We start from the raw sequence: 18,886 nt of genomic DNA, 5'->3' as shown, positions 1-18,886 counted from the left end.
ACATTAGACACATAATATTGCATTCAAAGCCAAAAAACAATTACATTTTTACTATACTATGTATGACATAACATGGCTATTTGAGCGCGGGAAAGAAATTAATGTATACCAACGGAATGCAGGGTCAAAGCTGCAAGCAACCAAAAGCAGGAAGAATTTATTGGCTTATAAAAAAGGAATTAAAATGAATCCTTTCACAGGCAGGGTGGAGTATGCTTGGGAAACAGACTTCAAACCAGAAGGCTCAACGTCTGGATGGCCCACAGAGCTTAACCTGCATCCCTTCTGCAAAAGACCAGCTGCAAGTACGGATAACACACAACACACACAGCAAGTTATATACATTACGCCTGGATAACAGTGTCTGCCAAACTCATAAATAAGATTACAAAGTATTAGAGATGAGAAACGCAGATGAGAAGCCAAGCGTACTTAAAGCAACATAATTCTTCTGAAATGATTGAACCTATAGAGCTGTAGGCTGACATCATCTGCTGTGTGTTACAGAGATTCACCACATGCGTTTTTGGCTCACTTAAGTGGAGAGGTAAGCCACAAAATGGATTCCGCTTAACCAAGAAGCAGTAGACTGCCATCCTGGTTCTGTACCACGGCCTAAACGAAGACAGCAGGAACCAAATACAAAATCATCGTTTTGTGGGTTTTGTTGCAAATTGAATGACAGTTGTAGGTTTTTTCTACTGTCAACGACTTATTTACTGACAACATCTTCCTTCCTTACTGAGCTGTTTAAGTAAGGAACAGCTCCCCCCAGACAGAATCTTCCGTTCAAATCATGCCCCACCCCCCTACCCAAATACAACTGTCTTACAGATTAGAACATTATTGTTTTCTGCAGATAGGGGTCTCAGGGTTTACCACACGGGAACAAAATGATGAATCAAAGATTGTCAAATTAAACTAAAGTGTTTATCTGCATTTTAACAACACATGAAGGGATGTACTCTTTTCGGAATGCAACTGTGTCAACACTCGTCTGCGATTCCCTGCGGAAAAATAAAGAAATCTTCTAAAAAAAACATTTATGCCGCAAATTTTCCAAGACGGTTTTCCGGGATTAGGCAAAATCGCCTTCAGGCAAAATGAAACAAACAGATGAATGAAACTTGGGTTTAATTCAGACAGGGAAAAGTGTCAAAATGTCATATTGCAAGTTGAAATTATTAGATTTCTTTCTGGGAGAAAGGTTAAGCAGAATCATTGCTGTGTTTATGGAATAATATGGTGTCATATATTACAGTAAATCTAGAATAAACAAATAGAATTTGGCAAAAAAAAAAAAATGTGCCTTCTGTTTTGAGGGGAAAAGATTCCATTAGGTAGGCTTGAAATGTTTGACTGCCTGTGTGGCATAGTGTCTCTACAGAGATGCCAACATAAGTCTGGGCTTTGTCAGTACAGAAAACAGATGCACATCGGCAACTCATAACAGACCATGCTGTCTTCCAATTCTCTCTTGGAAAGTCTCTCTACTAATTCAACTGGAGCTTGCAGCACTGCTGACTTCACTGAAGCAGTTTCTCTGTCCCATCATCAGCATGCTCTTAAGTGATGTCAACAAAACCCCCCCCCTCAGCCTTGGCACTCGACTCGACGATGGTGGTCACGGAAAAGCCTCGTCCTCTGTCCGAAACTGTCAACGTTTTTTTGTCTCGTTCCCCCCCTTTCGGTTCAGGGCCCTGTCCGGAGATAGCTGAGGGAGGCCGGAGCCCTGGTCCGGCTGAAGGTGGCGAGAACCGAGAAATGAGAAACGCTAATGAAAGGAAAAACATCCTGGGAGTGGCCCATTAGCCCACCCTCCAAACAGACCTGCTTTGTTGAGGTGTTATATCAACACGCAATTCCCCCTCTTTCCCAACATTCCCCCTCTCTCCTCTGACTTCCTTGGGCCCCAGCGGCGGGAGATGGATGTCAACGAGGAATTCTGTCCCCCGTTCCCCCGGAAAACAGTTCACACAGAGGGAGCCAGTGAGGGCTTTACAGCCCCACGGAGCCGTGTTAAACCCGCTCCGCTGATGCCCAAACAGCGAAAGCTGCCCGATATTGTGCAATAAAAAATGTTTAAAAACTTTACCAGGCCATTAAAGACTGAAGCTGCCGGAGAGTTTTTGGACCACGCAAATGGGCGAATGACCCCGTTCTTCCGTCAACAAGCAGGACCAGCTGAGGGCGGCCGCCAACAGCGGTAACAAAATCCGCCTCGCGTCTGTCAACATCATATTAGCGGCTTTCACTTTGAGGTCTGGCAACCTGAATATTCATGACAGATAGCACAAGACATGACATTTAAGAGGAGCTTTAAAAGGCCAAAAAATTAAATAACGACTCAACTGCGGAGGAGTCAAATGTGAGAGGAAAATGTTTCACCGTGACCATACCTGGTAACAAATAACCAAATGCAACACAGCTCTATTCATACCAGGTCGAACCCTGGTCTCCTGAACACAACACATTTACAGTTTCATTGCCATGTTAATCACTGCCATGTTTCTTTAAAGCCCTATTCAAAAGGCTCTCAGGTGGGCCAATAATTAGCCATTAGGATACTGCAAATCTATCCCAGCATGCTCCACTGTGGGGCCCTTCGGAGAGGCCCCCAAAGCTTCCGCAGACTGCACACACAATCACTAAACTTTTCTAAAAGCTAATCGTAGTTTGTTAAAGGGGTGATTCTTAACCTCACTGAATACTGGCTAATGACAGATTTATTGTGACTATTGTGCAGTTTTTTTTACTGCAATATCTCAAGCTAGCTGAAGCCAGCAGAACACAGGGGCAATCAGAAAAGTGAGGGTGAGAGTGTTCAAAAGTCCACTGACCCAAGTCTACTTTTCTGGAGGAGATTGGGAGGGCGTGAGTGGGGGATCCTGGAGCCTGTCTCTTACATCACTTTCCCTTCCGGAGATCAACACTGCTAATGTATGAATCCATAAATTAACCTTTGACCCCATACTGATGTTCTACATCTGGCCTGCTGAGTCACATCTCTGAGCTATACGCCTTTCAGACACACACACACACACACACACACACACACACCCACATACACAGAACACACACACACACACACACACACAGAACACACACATACACAATACACACACACACACACACATCCACACACATAGATAACACACACACACACACACCCACATACACAGAACACACACACACACACACAGAACACACACATACACAATACACACATACACATATCCACACACATAGATAACACACACACACACACACACACACAGAACACACACATACACAACACACATGCACACACACACAGGACACAAGCAGGTCATTTCCCCATTAACCCTGTCTGGAAGGTTTGGGGATCTGTGGAGCTCACACACATGCACACATGATTCGAGCATGGCTCTGATTAGTCATGACTCATGTGCCTCTTGTAATCAAAAAGGAAACTAATGGGGAGAAGAAGAAGATTGGCCTCCCTCGGATGACTAAATGGCTGAAGGCATTCCAGCACCATGGCCATGTGTGTGAGGAAGAATCCTGAATCAGTCAGACATTTGCCCTGGGTGGTGAACTAAGGGTGCGCTGAAGTTTATGATTAAAACTGCCTTCACTTACATAAAGGCCTGTGGCAAAACGTGTCACCCTCTCAAAGTTGACCTCACTTATTATCGTGTTTACAAATACATGAAATGAATCAAAGAAAGACTCAAATATGCATATAGTGTGTGTAGAAGGCACAAATAGATCCACAAAAACAGGTACTGAAACAATAACAGACCCCAACCTTAACCCAAACAGAAATGCGCTCAAGTTTCAACTTAACATAATTAAGCAGCTGTGTGAATGAGGACATTGAAAGGTTAGTGTGAGTGGCATTAGTTGCACCAGATGGGTGGAACAAACTGCACAAATTAACAGGGTATCCGTGACAACAGCAGCCATCTTGTACCACCTTTGTGTGTATGACCTGACGGTGACGAAGAAAAGACAGTAGATCATCCTCACATTAGGGTACTAAATATATACTTTTGGCTTTTGCCGCGGACCTGTGCCCAGAGGTGGAAAATCCAGGTTGAGAAACAGCCAAATGCAACACATCACCTCCCCAGAATTTTGTTCCAATCACCTGGATTTGCTAATTAGCACAGTTCTCCAGCCAGGAGGTAGAATTAATGAGTGAATCAGCTGGCTGATGGGTTGAAGAACACTCCATGACTGTTACTTTCTGACCCCTGGAGTCAGACATCAGCCTGCCCTGTGGTCTCATTTAAATCTCACAGGGATTGCAGATTATCGGTTGTCTCACAAAAATGTTTCATTTCACAAAAGTTTCATACAAGTGGTTGAGAGTTCACAGATGAGCATCAGAGAATGATACGTTATTTTTCTTGTTTGTTCAGTTCATTTATTAATAACTAACCGCAGTACTCACCAAACAAAGTTACAAAATTTGCCATGTGAAACATAAGAATGTAACGAATGGATGTATGCAAAACATCCTTTTATTGATACCACATTGCAACCTTGGCAGGTGCCCCTCATGGAATCTGAGCAGCTATCATTTATTTGCTACGGCTCTCGAACCAATTGAACTGTGGGAGATGTGACAGCCCTCACTGCCAACGGTCAGCGGTTACCAGGGTGATAAACAGAAACGTGCACTTTAGCTTTAGCATTCAGGGAGGCAGAGGGCACAATCCAATGTTTCATAAACCACGCAAGAGGAGTGTAACCATGTGTGCAAACCAGACACAACCCCATCCAGAATGTAACAATGACCTCCCCTCAAAAGCCATACCTAATGTAGTTTTCACACTTCACAATCCCTGCAGAAAAAAACAGCTCAAACTAGGTTTTGAAACAGCTGATAGTTGGTTGGCCAGTTCAGACCAGCTCCTATCTTAATTGACCAATTGAGAGCAGCTCCCAGCTTCACATGGTTTGACTAGCTCAAGCTATGTTTTGAAACCGGCGCAAACAAGCATAAACAAGCTACCAGTACTGGCTGGTTGACCAGCTCATACCCAGCTAAACCAGCTTATGACCACCTCATACTGTATCCAGCTAGACCAGCCTATGACCAGCTTGACCAAGCTGATGTTCAAGCTGGGAAAGGATATATCTGCTGTGGTAATATGCTTTGTTTTGAAACTGTAGACGGTGGTCTACAGTTTCTTGATTTATCAATAGCAGAATGGATTACTGTGGGCAAAATATGTTTAGTGCAATCTGGATTCTACAGCCCATACATAGACAAGCAGGATAACAGGCGTGAAAAAATTACCAGACCTGGGTCATTTATGTTTATTCATTTGGATTCAAATACTTCCTGGTGGAACTGAGCCAACCAAGAGTTGGGGTTTGCATTTTTTAAAAGTATTTCATGGATTCCAATATACCAGATAAGCTCAGTAAAGCGTTGAAAAGTATTTGAATCTTAAACAATAATGGAAAAAGAAGTCATGGGACAAGAATAGTGGGTTTAGAAAATGCAGTAAATCTATCTTTTGATAAATATGAAAAGTAAAAACAACTTCAAGAATGTCAACAATGTAATACTCAGGCTTCTGTGTAGCACATCGCCTGCTGTGGCTTATGCTGAATTTACAGTGAGGAGACTCGCACTTTGACCCTCTCCCGAAATCCACACGGAACATTTCCACCACCATTTATCCAGAACTGAAGACACTTAAATGAACTCAGCTGAACAAACCACACAGTGACAGCTGCAGGAACCTAAAAACACGATCAAACGCTGTTTGCCACACACAATCTATATCCACGGTAGACATCAGAAACCTTCATAGACTCGCATTACAACATTCTTCCAGCATAAACAAATGGCACATAGGTTGAACTCTTTCAAGAACAACCTGTAAAACAGCTCCGATAGCTCTCCATATACCAGTACATGCAAACACATATACAGTGTACATACATACATACATACTGTACATAAGTACATACCGTACACAGTATGTACTTACGAACCTCTTTTATCCTTATACTCAGAGAGGAAAGTAACACCCCCGCACGTAGATGTTTGACACGGTGCTGACACTTTGCCCACATACACAGCCATTCTCTGATACCTCTCCTTGTACCTTACCAGTACACACAAACAAATACATACATACTGTATATGTACAATATTCAGAGAGGACAGAAACACTCCGCAGTGTAGATGTTTGACACGGCGCTTACACTGTACCGCGCACACGGCCCTGTCCCCTCTCGAGCGGCGAGCTGCGACTCGCTCACTTGTCCTTGGTTTCCTCAGCCAGCGGAAAGCGGTCGTTACTCAAACGTGCACCACGCCGATGTTTACTCTCTTCCGCGGATCTCCCCAGCCCACGGTGCCCCCCCGACGCAGACGCAGGCCACAGGTCAACACTGCACATGACGCGCGGGAACGACGGTACCGACTGGCAACCACGCCACACGCGTTTCACTCTCCGCACAAACACTCTACACTGTGTACATGAGAGGCCCGCGACCTTGCAGGAGATCTTAAACAGTCGATATCTATATTTGGTGTGGAAAGTTGACTCCTGAGCTACCAATGTAGTGAGGTGGTGCAAATCAAAAGGTTTTTTGTTGTAGAGATTTTATTGCACTCTACTCTGTGATGGTCGCACCCAAATACATAAAGATGGAATGATGCTAGAAGGCTTGGTTAATAATTGCACGTGTTATTATAACACGCAATCTGAGCTTTTCACCGCTGCCAGAATGTGACGTACGCAGAGAAGAACGGCTTGGCGGGATCAGGTACCTCCTGGACTGAGCGAGCGGCCGGTTTGTCCTGGTGGTTGGCCAGTATTAGGAAGGGGAGGGTGCAGAGCTGTGGGTGCTGCAGGGCTGAATGGAGTTCTGCACGGGCCACTTCTAGGTCCTCCTCCGAAGATGCACTGTCCAGGACAAAAACCACCCCCTGGGACCCCTGGTAATAGCGACTCCAGTACTTCTTGATGTTGTCGGCTCCTGAGGGAGAGAACCACGCAACAGGTCACTTATCTCACCGATAACCTCGTCAAATCAACATTAACTTCAAACTCAGTATACATTTTGATGCCATGGTAACTAAAAAACAGAGGTGGCAAAGTTTAAATTAACTGAACATAACAGATGATATCAGTGGCTTACACAATCATTTTGATTTTTGAGGTCACTCGCTCCTTCAAACATCTGTTATGACCAAAAACATATGAAGCAACACCTTCAGTTCATCTGAACATATGAGGTGGAACTCCCCATTAGCTGACCAATACCTTTGTTTTGACATGGTTTTGAATGATGTCACCCAGGCAAGGAGATGACTCAGACATTTCAGTCCACAAGTGATGACTGTCATGATTTCTCTACCCCCAACTCCCAAAAAAAAAAAAAAAAAGAATTCTGTCACATTAACATGCTGAAAGAAATTGTAGACCAACCCCTAAAACAGCAACCATACATCCAGAGTTACCAAAGGAAAATTCTACTCTTTAAAATTGTATTAGTTATTTGATTATTTATTACTAATGTGCCAATCACTGGAAATACCACACGTTTCTGCCTTTGAATTAGTATTATTCTCTCCTTCCACATCCCTTCTAAATAGAAAAAATGTCCAAACAGTCTCTGATAATTTGAGTGTGCAGGGATTTAAGAATTCTGCCATTTTGGCCAACAAACACAACAAGCAAGAGAATGTGCATTTCAAATGCAATAACAACAATAACTTCTTCTTCCAGTGTACAAAATCTCAACTCCGATGTGATCCAATTAACTTTTCACCATGAAAATGAAAAAACCTTTCGGTCCTGTTTGGCATTCCGAAAGAGAAAAAAGTGCAAATTTACTGCACATAGCAGAAGGACTTTCTTCTTGAAAGTTCACATGGGTTATTAAACCACCAGGCCTGGTTATCTTCAACAGTGGATTCCACCGGTAACGCCGCAGCAGTGGAAATGCCTGGGTTTATAGTGAACACATGGTTTCCTTTCTGCACAGCGATGTGGGCGCGCTGCAAACAGATCCACTCACCGAGGGTCACTGCAGCAGAACTTTATTTATTACAGTAAATCATTTCAGGAAGAGACCTACATACCCGGAAAATGAGTCACTCCGCGATGGCTCCCCAACACTGATTGGACTGAGAGGGCAGTCCATGCCCACAGGCAGGCATGTGTGGGGCTCAGGAACACAGTCAGTCTCATTACACGCATCCAGCAACGTTCGGCTCCTTTCATTTCCCCTTCGCCACATTCGAGTTGCTCATCAGAGAGCATTTCCTGTGCATGCGACCAACATCAGAATCAACGCCGTGACTCCTAAATCAGTCCCCTCGAGTGCAGAGGATTCGCCACGTGCTAGGTTCTGTTCCATCACCCCAAATGACCTTGTGTAATCAATTGTTTTAAACGATGCTGGAGATATTACATTCATGACCACTTCAAGATCATATGTGCCACCTATTGGTCACTGATGAAGAATTCAGAAAAGCAATAATTTTAAAATACTGTGCGATGCAATGCTGTGCCTACAAGCCGAACAAAGATGTTTCAACAAATTGTGCCTGGTTTTGTGCGCAAGATACTTATGTGTACAAGTTACTTATTGTATGTTACTTTGGATAAACATGGCTGCTGTATAAGCTGGCAGCAGAGTTAGCTGGGCTTCCAGCTTCACCTACAGGGACCACACCTGTGCGTGGTGGACTTGGACACTTTTCTTCTGTGTGGGAGGATCCTGTGTCTTAAGTGCATACCTGTGGAGTCAGCTCAGCCAATGCCTGTACTCTTTATGGGGACTGGACCAATCACATCAGAGATATTCCATTCAGTCACGACCTCTGGAACAAAATCAGGGCCACACAAGAACAGCAGGCCTGAAATGACTTCAGTCCCAGCGAGACTCACATACAGATCTGTCCAGTCTGGTGAGCAGGAAGCATCAGTAAGAGCACTGTGCCATGAAATCTGTCCCGCAGCTGTGCTAAACGCCATTAAAATAGAAAAATGATTAAGATATTTCATCTAGGAATCAGGAATCCTCTGACCAAATGAATGTCTAATGTCCGGCATGACTAAGGTGCATGACTGGGACCCGGAAGGTGCAGATCTGCACAGCTGTTGGGCCCTAGAGCAAGGCCCTTAACCCCACATTGCTCCAGGGGGATTGTCCTTTGCTTAGTCTAAACAGCAGTAAGTCGCTTTGGATAAAAGTGTCTGCTAAATTACAAATTATTTATATTTTTTATTTACCTACCCCTACTCCATTTTCAACCATTTTCCAACCCATCTTGCCTCTTAAAATAAAAACAATTCATACAAACATCTGGCAGTTTCTGACATACAGTATGAAGCCATATGACTACAAAATGAGTAATAATTTAAGTGTGGGTTTGTGAAACCACAGAAACACAGCCGCTGTTAAAAGTGACAGTTTCTTTAACTCATTTACAATAAATTCATATCAATGTAATTTTTTCATGTGAGTCACATTTTAATGATTCTAAATCTGAGGGCCTTTCTACCATAAACTACCCTAAAAGAAAGAGTCACTAAGACCTGACAAACCCATAAAGGCAGAGCCACATCAAGAGGACTCTTGAGGCAATTTTAAAACCCCACATATACTGTATGTGACCAGACGACACATCTCATTTTCATCACATTATGCTTTCTGCAGCACATATTACAGGCTGACAAAATCCATACGTTTTACCAAAAACATTTGCAAAATAAATAAATAACAATGTCATAAATAAATAAATTTACAGTTTCTCAGAGTGGTTTCTCAGAGAGACTGAAGGGAAGTCAACGGATGCTTCATCTTTTAAGTTCTGAATTCCTCATTTGTGGTGAGGCAGTTTCCGCCACATGATAAAAACCTCTGATGCCAGTGACACCAGTCCATCGCTATTCCATCCCACTTAAATTATTACAACAGAACATTAAACCAATGCGTCCACTTCCTGCTTCCTCCATTTCATTTCCTGTGCTGATCACCAGCATTAGATAATACCCTCAGCAAAGCGCTGATCCTAGTCTTAAATTCACTGTTGAACTGCACTCAGAGAAACCGTCTTTGAAGTGCATTTAACAGAACTTTAGCATCAAATATACCTTGTGTTCACTATTGGGGGGTGACGGGGGGAGGGTGGTAGCTGGGTGCCCACTGTTGACACATTTATCAGATCAGAGTCAACCATGTTCCTCTTACCCAAACACAACCTGCTCTTCAGCACCCCATGTTTTTACTCCCAACCAGCACTCCAATGCATTCTTAACTGCTGACATCTGTGAAATGTGTATCATATATACTGCAGTAGGTAATGCAATTTTACTGTAAAAGGAATTGTCAGACAGAAATCTTGTACAAAATATGTAATTACACATTGTTATTGAACTGCTATTAACGTTATTGAATCTCTTATTATTGTAATGATTGAGTGGCCCAAAGCAATTTGATGGATAATAGCTAATGCAGTAGCCAGCATCTCTGTTTTATGGTTGTAGACAGTCTCTTAAGGTATGTGATGCTTTACTTCTAATGCCAGGTAGAGCAACTACAAAAAAATTTAAATGATGAGTTTTGCCAGAGAAAGTCCCAGTAGCAGGTCTTTTGGAAGTTTCAATTTTTGTGAAACTTCCAAATCAAACCAGTCTGTTTCCCTGCTGTCTGCTTGGGCTTATTAACAATTTACAGTAAAATATGATTTAAATCGCATGTGCTGTTAATTCAGCGCCACCACTCTCCCATACGGTTACTGTCGGCAAAGCCGTTCACATCATATTTTACAGCCACACAAACCGCTATTGCAATGTTGTGCTTTCATCTGTAAAAACCCCACAAACAAACAGAAACAACAATACAAAACTTGAGTTGTGAGATGGGTGGTTTCAGATAATCAGAATCTGCTCTGTCTCTTTGGCCTGGTGAACTACTGCAGATTCTAACAAACCAATAATAAAACAGTAGTGCCACTGTCACATTAGGTTATATATTTTCTTTAAAAGCATCCTTTTCCACATATAGTTCACATTTTCATACGCAACACATGCACATAAACAGATGGATATTTATTGAAGTTATGAAATCAACCTGTAGTGCCTGAGCCAGACTGGATGGCTCTGTGTCTGAAGTCTCGCTGGGACTGAAGTGATTTCAGGCCTGCTGCTCTTGTGTGGCCTGATTTCTGATTGGAATAACTCAACAGGAAAATCAACAATCCTGATCAGGTTCGCTGCCAATCAATGTAAACAAGCTGCCACATCTGATCTTTGGGAAATTAATAAAAACCAGAGAAAGACCATTTTGATTCTGGTGAGATGGACAGGTTTGTTTTTTATATTTCTTTAAACCCCATGTCCAGTTTGGACTCGATCGGTGTTGAAAGGAAAATTTAAATCAACCACACAAGACGGAGGTTTTGTTATGGTAACAAAATTACACAAAGTTCCCTTAAAAATAACAGGAACATTTCTTGGGGGGATTCTGACATCACTGAATAATGCATTCATAAGTCTTCCAAGGATTAATCACTTGATTAACTCTTCTTCTTTTTTTTCATCAAAAAATTCAAATTCTGTTTTCTGTAGTTTTTACATTGCCAACATTCCGTGCAAGCACTTGACACTGCAAATTATGTTTATTGCGTCGTCAGCGTTACCAAGAGCCGTGAAGCCAAAGAAGTGGAAGATTCTTTTTGAAAATCAAGTGGAATTCATCTCGGAAAGCTGCTTATTTGTCCCTCGGTGCGATCAGAAAACCGAATGGCTCAAAGCACCAAGTTGCCAACATTGTTGGCTACTTTTATTACCACAACTATGACTGTAACAATTACAGAGCAATTCTAATTATGATAAGGCTGTGTGTTGAAACTTGGCAAAGCGTCTCTCGGGTCGAATAGCACGCATTCACAGACGCCCTGTAATGTCTCCATCTCTATTGACACGAGCATTTCCTGCTGCCAGCAAATGTTCCAGTTTGTCACCGAACAGAAACACCTGGCATCAGCCGGTCAGGTTGGCAGCGAAGGGCGAGTCAACATATCCTGGCGGAAAATCAAACGCGGAACATGGATGCCAAGCACTTCATCACTGTAAATACTACAACAACAAGCTATCAACGCATAACAGAGGCATAGCACCACTCCTGTCCACGCATGGCCCTGCCAACTGTGCCCACTGTCAGTGTTGTCAAAGCACAGTGTTCAATGGTTTCTTCACTACCTCATCCTGCTATTATTATTCCTGGCCAGGGAGCTAAGGGTGGAAGCTCACAACCTCTAATAGTGACACAAGTGTCTTATTTTTAATTTCTTTTCTATATTAATGAATAATGTCCCGAGATGAGTCAGATAAACCTTTGGTCAAAATTGTCAGCCCAAGATGGCCGACATCAAACTCTGCAGACTCAATATTACTCTGGAGATCAGGCTCTACAAAAAAAATCTTCACTCTAATAAAAAATTCAGAACAAAATGGCTGCTAAGGTCTGAATAATATATTTCGGTCTCAATGTTGCGAGACCGAGCTTAGTACACACCACTGTGAACATGATGCCTATGCACTGGAGACATTTAGTGACAGAGATTTTTGAATATTTAAACATATGCAGGGGACTTTTCAACCTTTTAAAAGGTGGAATTCATAAACTCCCTCTCAGAACACACACCCCGCTCGGGAATGAGTGTGAAAAGGAGGTTTAAAGTTCACACAGTAGGAAATGAGGAGTCATCCGAGTGAGTCAGCCCCCTCCAGGAGGAAATTTGTTTTCCGATGTTAAACAGGCGGCGTGTGCTTCTCAGGACGGGATGAGGACTTCCTATTTGGCTCAGAGGAAGATTTCATCCCCGGCCAAGTACCTTAATACCCAAAGCACTTTCATTTGTTTACTTATTTAACAGAAATAAAGTTGAAAGGTTAAACATTGCCTGAGACATTCAACCGGAATGCAGGAGGAATGTTGCTAGGAGGGACTGACATTTTTTCCCTCTTTCTGTGTCTCTTAAGAGCGACTTTGTCAGCAAAAATAAAAATAAAACCAAAACTCATTAATAGTTTATACTGCCTCAGGCCAAAACTTAGGAGTCGTCCATGACGCAAAGATGTAATGTAGCTTTGAATATATTTTCATAAATTCAAAAATTCATAAATTCACTTTTGTATGGGACAGCAGAGATAACAAGATAAATATCTTTGTGGATTTGGCAAGTACTGAGAAATAATCAGTCATGTTGTCTGTTAGTTTGAGCTGCCTGCACAACTATAGATTTAAACAGGGTGCAGGATGCAGGGTGGGTATTTGATTACACCGATAGCAATGTACAGTACTTGCCAGGCATGACAGATGCCAGAAATGCTACAGGATTCAAGGTAACACAGGAATATCTGAAGGTTAGGAACTACAAATCCCATAATCCCACAAATAGCTTTACTACCGACTTTCACAATTAGCAGACACGGTCCAGTCCCTTCTACTGGTGCATAGCAACTGCAGTTTTCACACATTAAATAATTGTTTTTTTTATAGCAGGGGAAATGTAAGGCTACAGTAGTTAGCCCTTGTTGGTGGATGTTAGGTGAATGTTACACTTCAATTGTGGTTCAGGGGTGAATGTTACACTTCAGTCATGTTTCAGGGGTGGATGTTACACTTCAATAGTGGTTCAGGGGTGGATGTACACTTCAGTAGTGGTTCAGGTGTGAATGTTAGACTTCAGTAGTGGTTCAGGTGTGGGTGTTACATTTCAGTAGTGGTTCAGGTGTGGGTGTTACGCTTCAGTAGTGGTTCAGGGGTGAATGTTACACTTCAGTAGTGGTTAAGGTATGGATGTTACACTTCAGTCGTGTCTCAGGGGTGGATGTTATACTTCAGTAGGGGTTCAGGGGTGGATGTTACACTTCAGTCATGTTTCAGGGGTGGATGTACACTTCAGTAGTGGTTCAGGTGTGAATGTTAGACTTCAGTAGTGGTTCAGGTGTGGGTGTTACACTTCAGTAGTGGTTCAGGTGTGAATGTTACATTTCAGTAGTGGTTCAGGTGTGAATGTTACACTTCAGTAGTGGCTCAGGGGTGAATGTTACACTTCAGTCGTGTTTCAGGGGTGGATGTTACACTTCAGTAGTGGTTAAGGTATGGATGTTACACTTTTGTTGTGTCTCAGGGGCGGATGTTATACTTCAGTAGGGGTTCAGGGGTGGATGTTATACTTCGGTAGTGATTCAGGGTTGGATGGTACACTTCAGTAGTGGTTCAGGTGTGAATGTTACATTTCAGTAGTGGTTCAGGTGTGGGTGTTACACTTCAGTAGTGGTTCAGGTGTGAATGTTATACTTCAGTAGTGGTTCAGGTGTGAATGTTAGACTTCAGTAGTGGTTCAGGTGTGGGTGTTACACTTCAGTAGTGGTTCAGATGTGAATGTTAGACTTCAGTAGTGGTTCAGGGGTGAATGTTACACTTCAGTCGTGTTTCAGGGGTGGATGTTACACTTCAGTAGGGGTTCAGGCGAGGTTGCTTTCCCCTCTCTGCACTGTAAAGAGCTCTGAGATCCAAAATGACAGTAGCTACATAAATGCAATCTAACATCACCATCATCAACATCCACGTAAGTGAAGCTTTAACAGTGTTTGAACAGATTATTATAAGAAATGAGTGCTTTAAAAAATGCGGTAAAAAATGTACCTCCAAGTTCCTTCACATTCAAGATGGCATTCTGGAATGGGACAGCTTTGATGCTAAAACCTGAAAAATAAAAGAGATCAGCTTTAGAATTTTTTGCATAATTACTGTACATGTTTGGATGGTGTCCAGTCCAGCTTCAATTAGCTTGAACAAAGGCATGGCCAAGTAAAGGAACTTGTATTTGATGACTACTGCTACAAATTAATAAGCATTTTTAACAATGATTTGCTATGCAGTTATAGTGACTTCACCCACACAAAACACAAGACTTCTTCAGCACGCCTATAGCTTAACTGCACAAATACTGTCCCGGAAACTCAGGAAATCTCTGACCTCTGACAGTAACCAATCCTGGCAGACACTGAGCCTTGCTCCATCGCTCCATTCCATGGTAACCTGCATTAAAGGGTTTTGCGGTTTCCCCTAATTATTTCCATCCGTGGCAACCACAACATATAGTACATAGCTTTGAGATGTGCTACGTGAGCTTGTCTCAAGTCATTACGATTGCAATCCACCACCTGCGTGCAGTTGTGTTATTTTTGCTGTTAACGTTTATTTTACCTGCTTTTAAGTTAAGTTGTGAAAGGAGTGATATTTTGGTCTCGTTTCTTTCTTTTTGTAAAAATTAGTGTCCTTTTGTGAGATTGTAGGTGATGTATGTTTTTTCAGTAATTCCAAAAGTCAATAAAGTACACCTTATCAAAAAGTGTGTATTCAATCCAAAAGAGTTGACATTTATATGTGACGTCATAAAAAATGGTGTAGATTTGGCTGATTTTGTAATTTTTGGCTGAATGACTGTGCTAATAGAAAGCATGTGTAGTACATCTCCCCATGTAAAATGCTATGAAATGCAAATGTTATTTGTAATACCAGGAGATCTTCACTTCATAAAAAAACTTGCCCAATACACACTTAATGCAGTGCAGGCATAGAAATACAACTGCATTACAAGTGTGAGATGAAACCCATTACCTGCAGAGAATCATGCTTTGGTAGTACATCCAGAGTTTCTTCAGCACACATTTGTTACTGATTAAAAAACACTAAACACACGATTTCACATCTAAAGCTTCGTGATTAAAAATGCAGTTTCGTGAGTGTCCCAGCAGGTCGGCAGGAATCTGGGACAGAATTCTAGATTATTCCATCACACATCCATTAGCAGGGAACATTGGCGTTGACAAATTTATTTCATCTAATTTTCAGAAGGGGAGCCAGAACAGCTCTCTGGTGAGGGTAAAAGTATGTATATTTTAATGTAATAGGGCATTACACCGTATGGGACAGGTGTTCCGCCCCCAGACAGGGAGTGAAAGCTCTCATATTTCTGTCTTTCTTTCTTTTTGTATCTGGAAGAGAAATGTGCCAAAACAGAAATTACGGGGCACAATGGGATGTCTGGCAATGGACAATACGGCAAGTTGCAAACAGGAAAGAGGTGTGTTTCGTCTGTAGAGTTTGGAGGTGTGTGTGCGTGTGTGTGTGTATGTGCGTTTAAGCCTATGATAAACTAGCCTAAAGGTTTAATTACAGTGAAATAAAAGCATAAACCCTTCCATCCATTCATCTCTCCTTTCACAGGGCTGTCATCCCCCTTCTCCTGACACAAGGTAGACAGAGCAGTCTCTCTGCTCAGGACATTCCTCTCCTGTAATACGTTCACAAATCAGAGAGCCCTCACTTTCTGTCTGTATTTTTGGGGGGTATCAAATGAAATCAAAAAGTCACAAAGTCACGAGTAACAGAAGGAGAATTGCGCAAAACCGAGCCACTTCAACCCCCTTGAAAACGTCCCCAGTGGGGCATCACTGTATCCAGAGTTCACTGCAGCCATGAGCTTCAGACCTGCAGTGGGCTGATCGCTGCAGTGAGCTGATCGTGTGTGTGTGTATTACCTGAGGTGGGAACGGTGAGAACGGGCCCTACCTGCAGTGAGAATAGGGGCCCTACCTGTGCTGGGAACAGGCCCTACCTGCAGTGAGAATGGGGGCCCTACCTGCGGTGGGAACACGGGGAACGGGCCCTACCTGCACTGGGAACAGGCCCTACCTGCACTGGGAACGGGCCCTACCTGCACTGGGAACGGGCCCTACCTGCAGTGGGAACAGGCCCTACCTGTGGTGGGAACAGGCCCTACCTGCAGTGGGAACACTGGGAACAGGCCCTATCTGCAGTGGGAACAGGCCCTACCTGCAGTGGGAACACTGGGAACAGGCCCTACCTGCAGTGGGAACACTGGGAACAGGCCCTACCTGCAGTGGGAACACTGGGAACAGGCCCTACCTGCAGTGGGAACAGGCCCTACCTGCACTGGGAACGGGCCCTACCTGCACTGGGAAAAGGCCCTACCTGTGGTGGGAACAGGCCCTACCTGCAGTGGGAACAGGCCCTACCTGCAGAGGGAACACTGGGAACAGGCCCTACCTGCAGTGGGAACACTGGGAACAGGCCCTACCTGCGGTGGGAACACTGGGAACGGGCCCTACCTGCACTGGGAATAGGCCCTACCTGCACTGGGAACGGGCCCTACCTGCAGTGGGAACAGGCCCTACCTGTGGTGGGAACACTGGGAACAGGCCCTACCTGCAGTGGGAACACTGGGAACAGGCCCTACCTACAGTGGAAACACTGGGAACAGGCCCTACCTGCAGTGGGAACACTGGGAACAGGCCCTACCTGCAGTGGGAACAGGCCCTACCTGCGATGGGAACACTGGGAACAGGCCCTACCTGCACTGGGAACGGGCCCTACCTGCAGTGGGAACAGGCCCTACCTGTGGTGGGAACAGGCCCTACCTGTGGTGGGAACGGGCCCTACCTGTGATGGGAACACTGGGAACGGGCCCTACCTGCAGTGGGAACAGGCCCTACCTGTGGTGGGAACACTGGGAACAGGCCCTACCTGTGGTGGGAACACTGGGAACAGGCCCTACCTGCAGTGGGAACACTGGGAACAGGCCCTACCTACAGTGGGAACACTGGGAACAGGCCCTACCTGCAGTGGGAACACTGGGAACAGGCCTTACCTGCAGTGGGAACAGGCCCTACCTGCGGTGGGAACACTGGGAACAGGCCCTACCTGCACTGGGAACGGGCCCTACCTGCGGTGGGAACAGGCCCTACCTGTGGTGGGAACGGGCCCTACCTGTGATGGGAACACTGGGAACGGGCCCTACCTGCAGTGGGAACAGGCCCTACCTGTGGTGGGAACACTGGGAACAGGCCCTACCTGTGGTGGGAACACTGGGAACAGGCCCTACCTGTGGTGGGAACGATGCAGTCGGTGAGCTCGCTGCACAGGCGGGAGAGGAGGCTGGTCTTCCCGGCCCCCGTCAGGCCGATGCACACCACGTCATACTCCGGCCTCGGAGGGGGGGGTCCTTTACAGCACAGCGCTCTGAAACACTGCACACCCATACGCCACTTACATACCATCACACGCTGTCAATCCTTAATCCCTGCCATTTATATCATACTTTTAGTATAAAAACAGCTTTACAGTGATGAGGGAGGAACTCGCCTCAACCACCACCAATGTGTAGCACCCACCTGGGTGATGCAATGGCAGCCATTTTGAGCCAGAATGCTCACCCCACACCAGCTGAGGTGGAGAGGGAGGTACATTATTTTTAGCCAATTGAATCAGGGGACGATTAGGTGGCAGTTTGAGAGAGCCAGGTTTGGAATTTAGCCAGGACACCCCCTACTCTTCGTGAAGAGTGTCACGTGAACCATGGGTGAGATGTGTAGGCCTGGTGTGAGGGGGGCCCTGTAGCGTAGTGGTTAAGGTACATGACTGGGACACACAAGGTTGGTGGTTCTAATCCCGGTGTAGCCACAATGAGATCCACACAGCCATTGGGCCCTTGAGCAAGGCCCTTGACCCTGCATTGCTCCAGGGGAGGATTGTCTCCTGCTTAGTCTAACCAACTGTACGTCGCTGTGAATAAGAGCGTCTGCCAAAATGCCAATAATGTAATGCAATGTAATGTAATGTAATGGTGTGGCCAGACCAGCGGGTCGTAGCAAAGGGAGAGCTACTGTATGTATTAGTGGGGTCAGTCCAGGTGATTCAGACCTTCCACTTCCTTATACAGCATCTCATTTGTGGCACACTGCTTCATGTGTTGTCACAGTTTCACTGTGGAAGTGAGTCAGATGTTCATGGGATATCACTGCAAGATTCTGTGATGTCAAGT

General features: G+C 44.3%; 1 protein-coding gene across 2 annotated transcripts in view; it reads right to left on the bottom strand.

Annotated features, from left to right (window-relative positions):
• LOC133140443 (ADP-ribosylation factor-like protein 15) overlaps positions 1–18,886 on the bottom strand; it is a 98,622-nt gene that overhangs the window by 48,609 nt on the left and 31,127 nt on the right. The window contains exons 1-4 of one of the 2 annotated variants that reach the window (XM_061260417.1): positions 17,948–18,010; positions 14,683–14,742; positions 8,099–8,282; positions 6,782–6,990 (exon numbers count right to left, since the gene is read on the bottom strand). In XM_061260417.1, coding sequence (XP_061116401.1) covers positions 6,782–6,990; positions 8,099–8,279 — 390 coding nt within the window. In that variant the 5' untranslated portion in view covers positions 8,280–8,282; positions 14,683–14,742; positions 17,948–18,010. Of the gene's footprint in view, positions 1–6,781; positions 6,991–8,098; positions 8,283–14,682; positions 14,743–17,947; positions 18,093–18,886 lie in introns of those variants that run through there. The other variant, XM_061260416.1, reaches the window with a different exon arrangement.

This window comes from Conger conger, chromosome 11 (assembly GCF_963514075.1).
Source record: "Conger conger chromosome 11, fConCon1.1, whole genome shotgun sequence".
Taxonomy (NCBI): Eukaryota; Metazoa; Chordata; class Actinopteri; order Anguilliformes; family Congridae; genus Conger; species Conger conger.
Note: the sequence above shows the minus strand (reverse complement) of the source record. Positions and strands in the feature narration are given on the sequence as shown.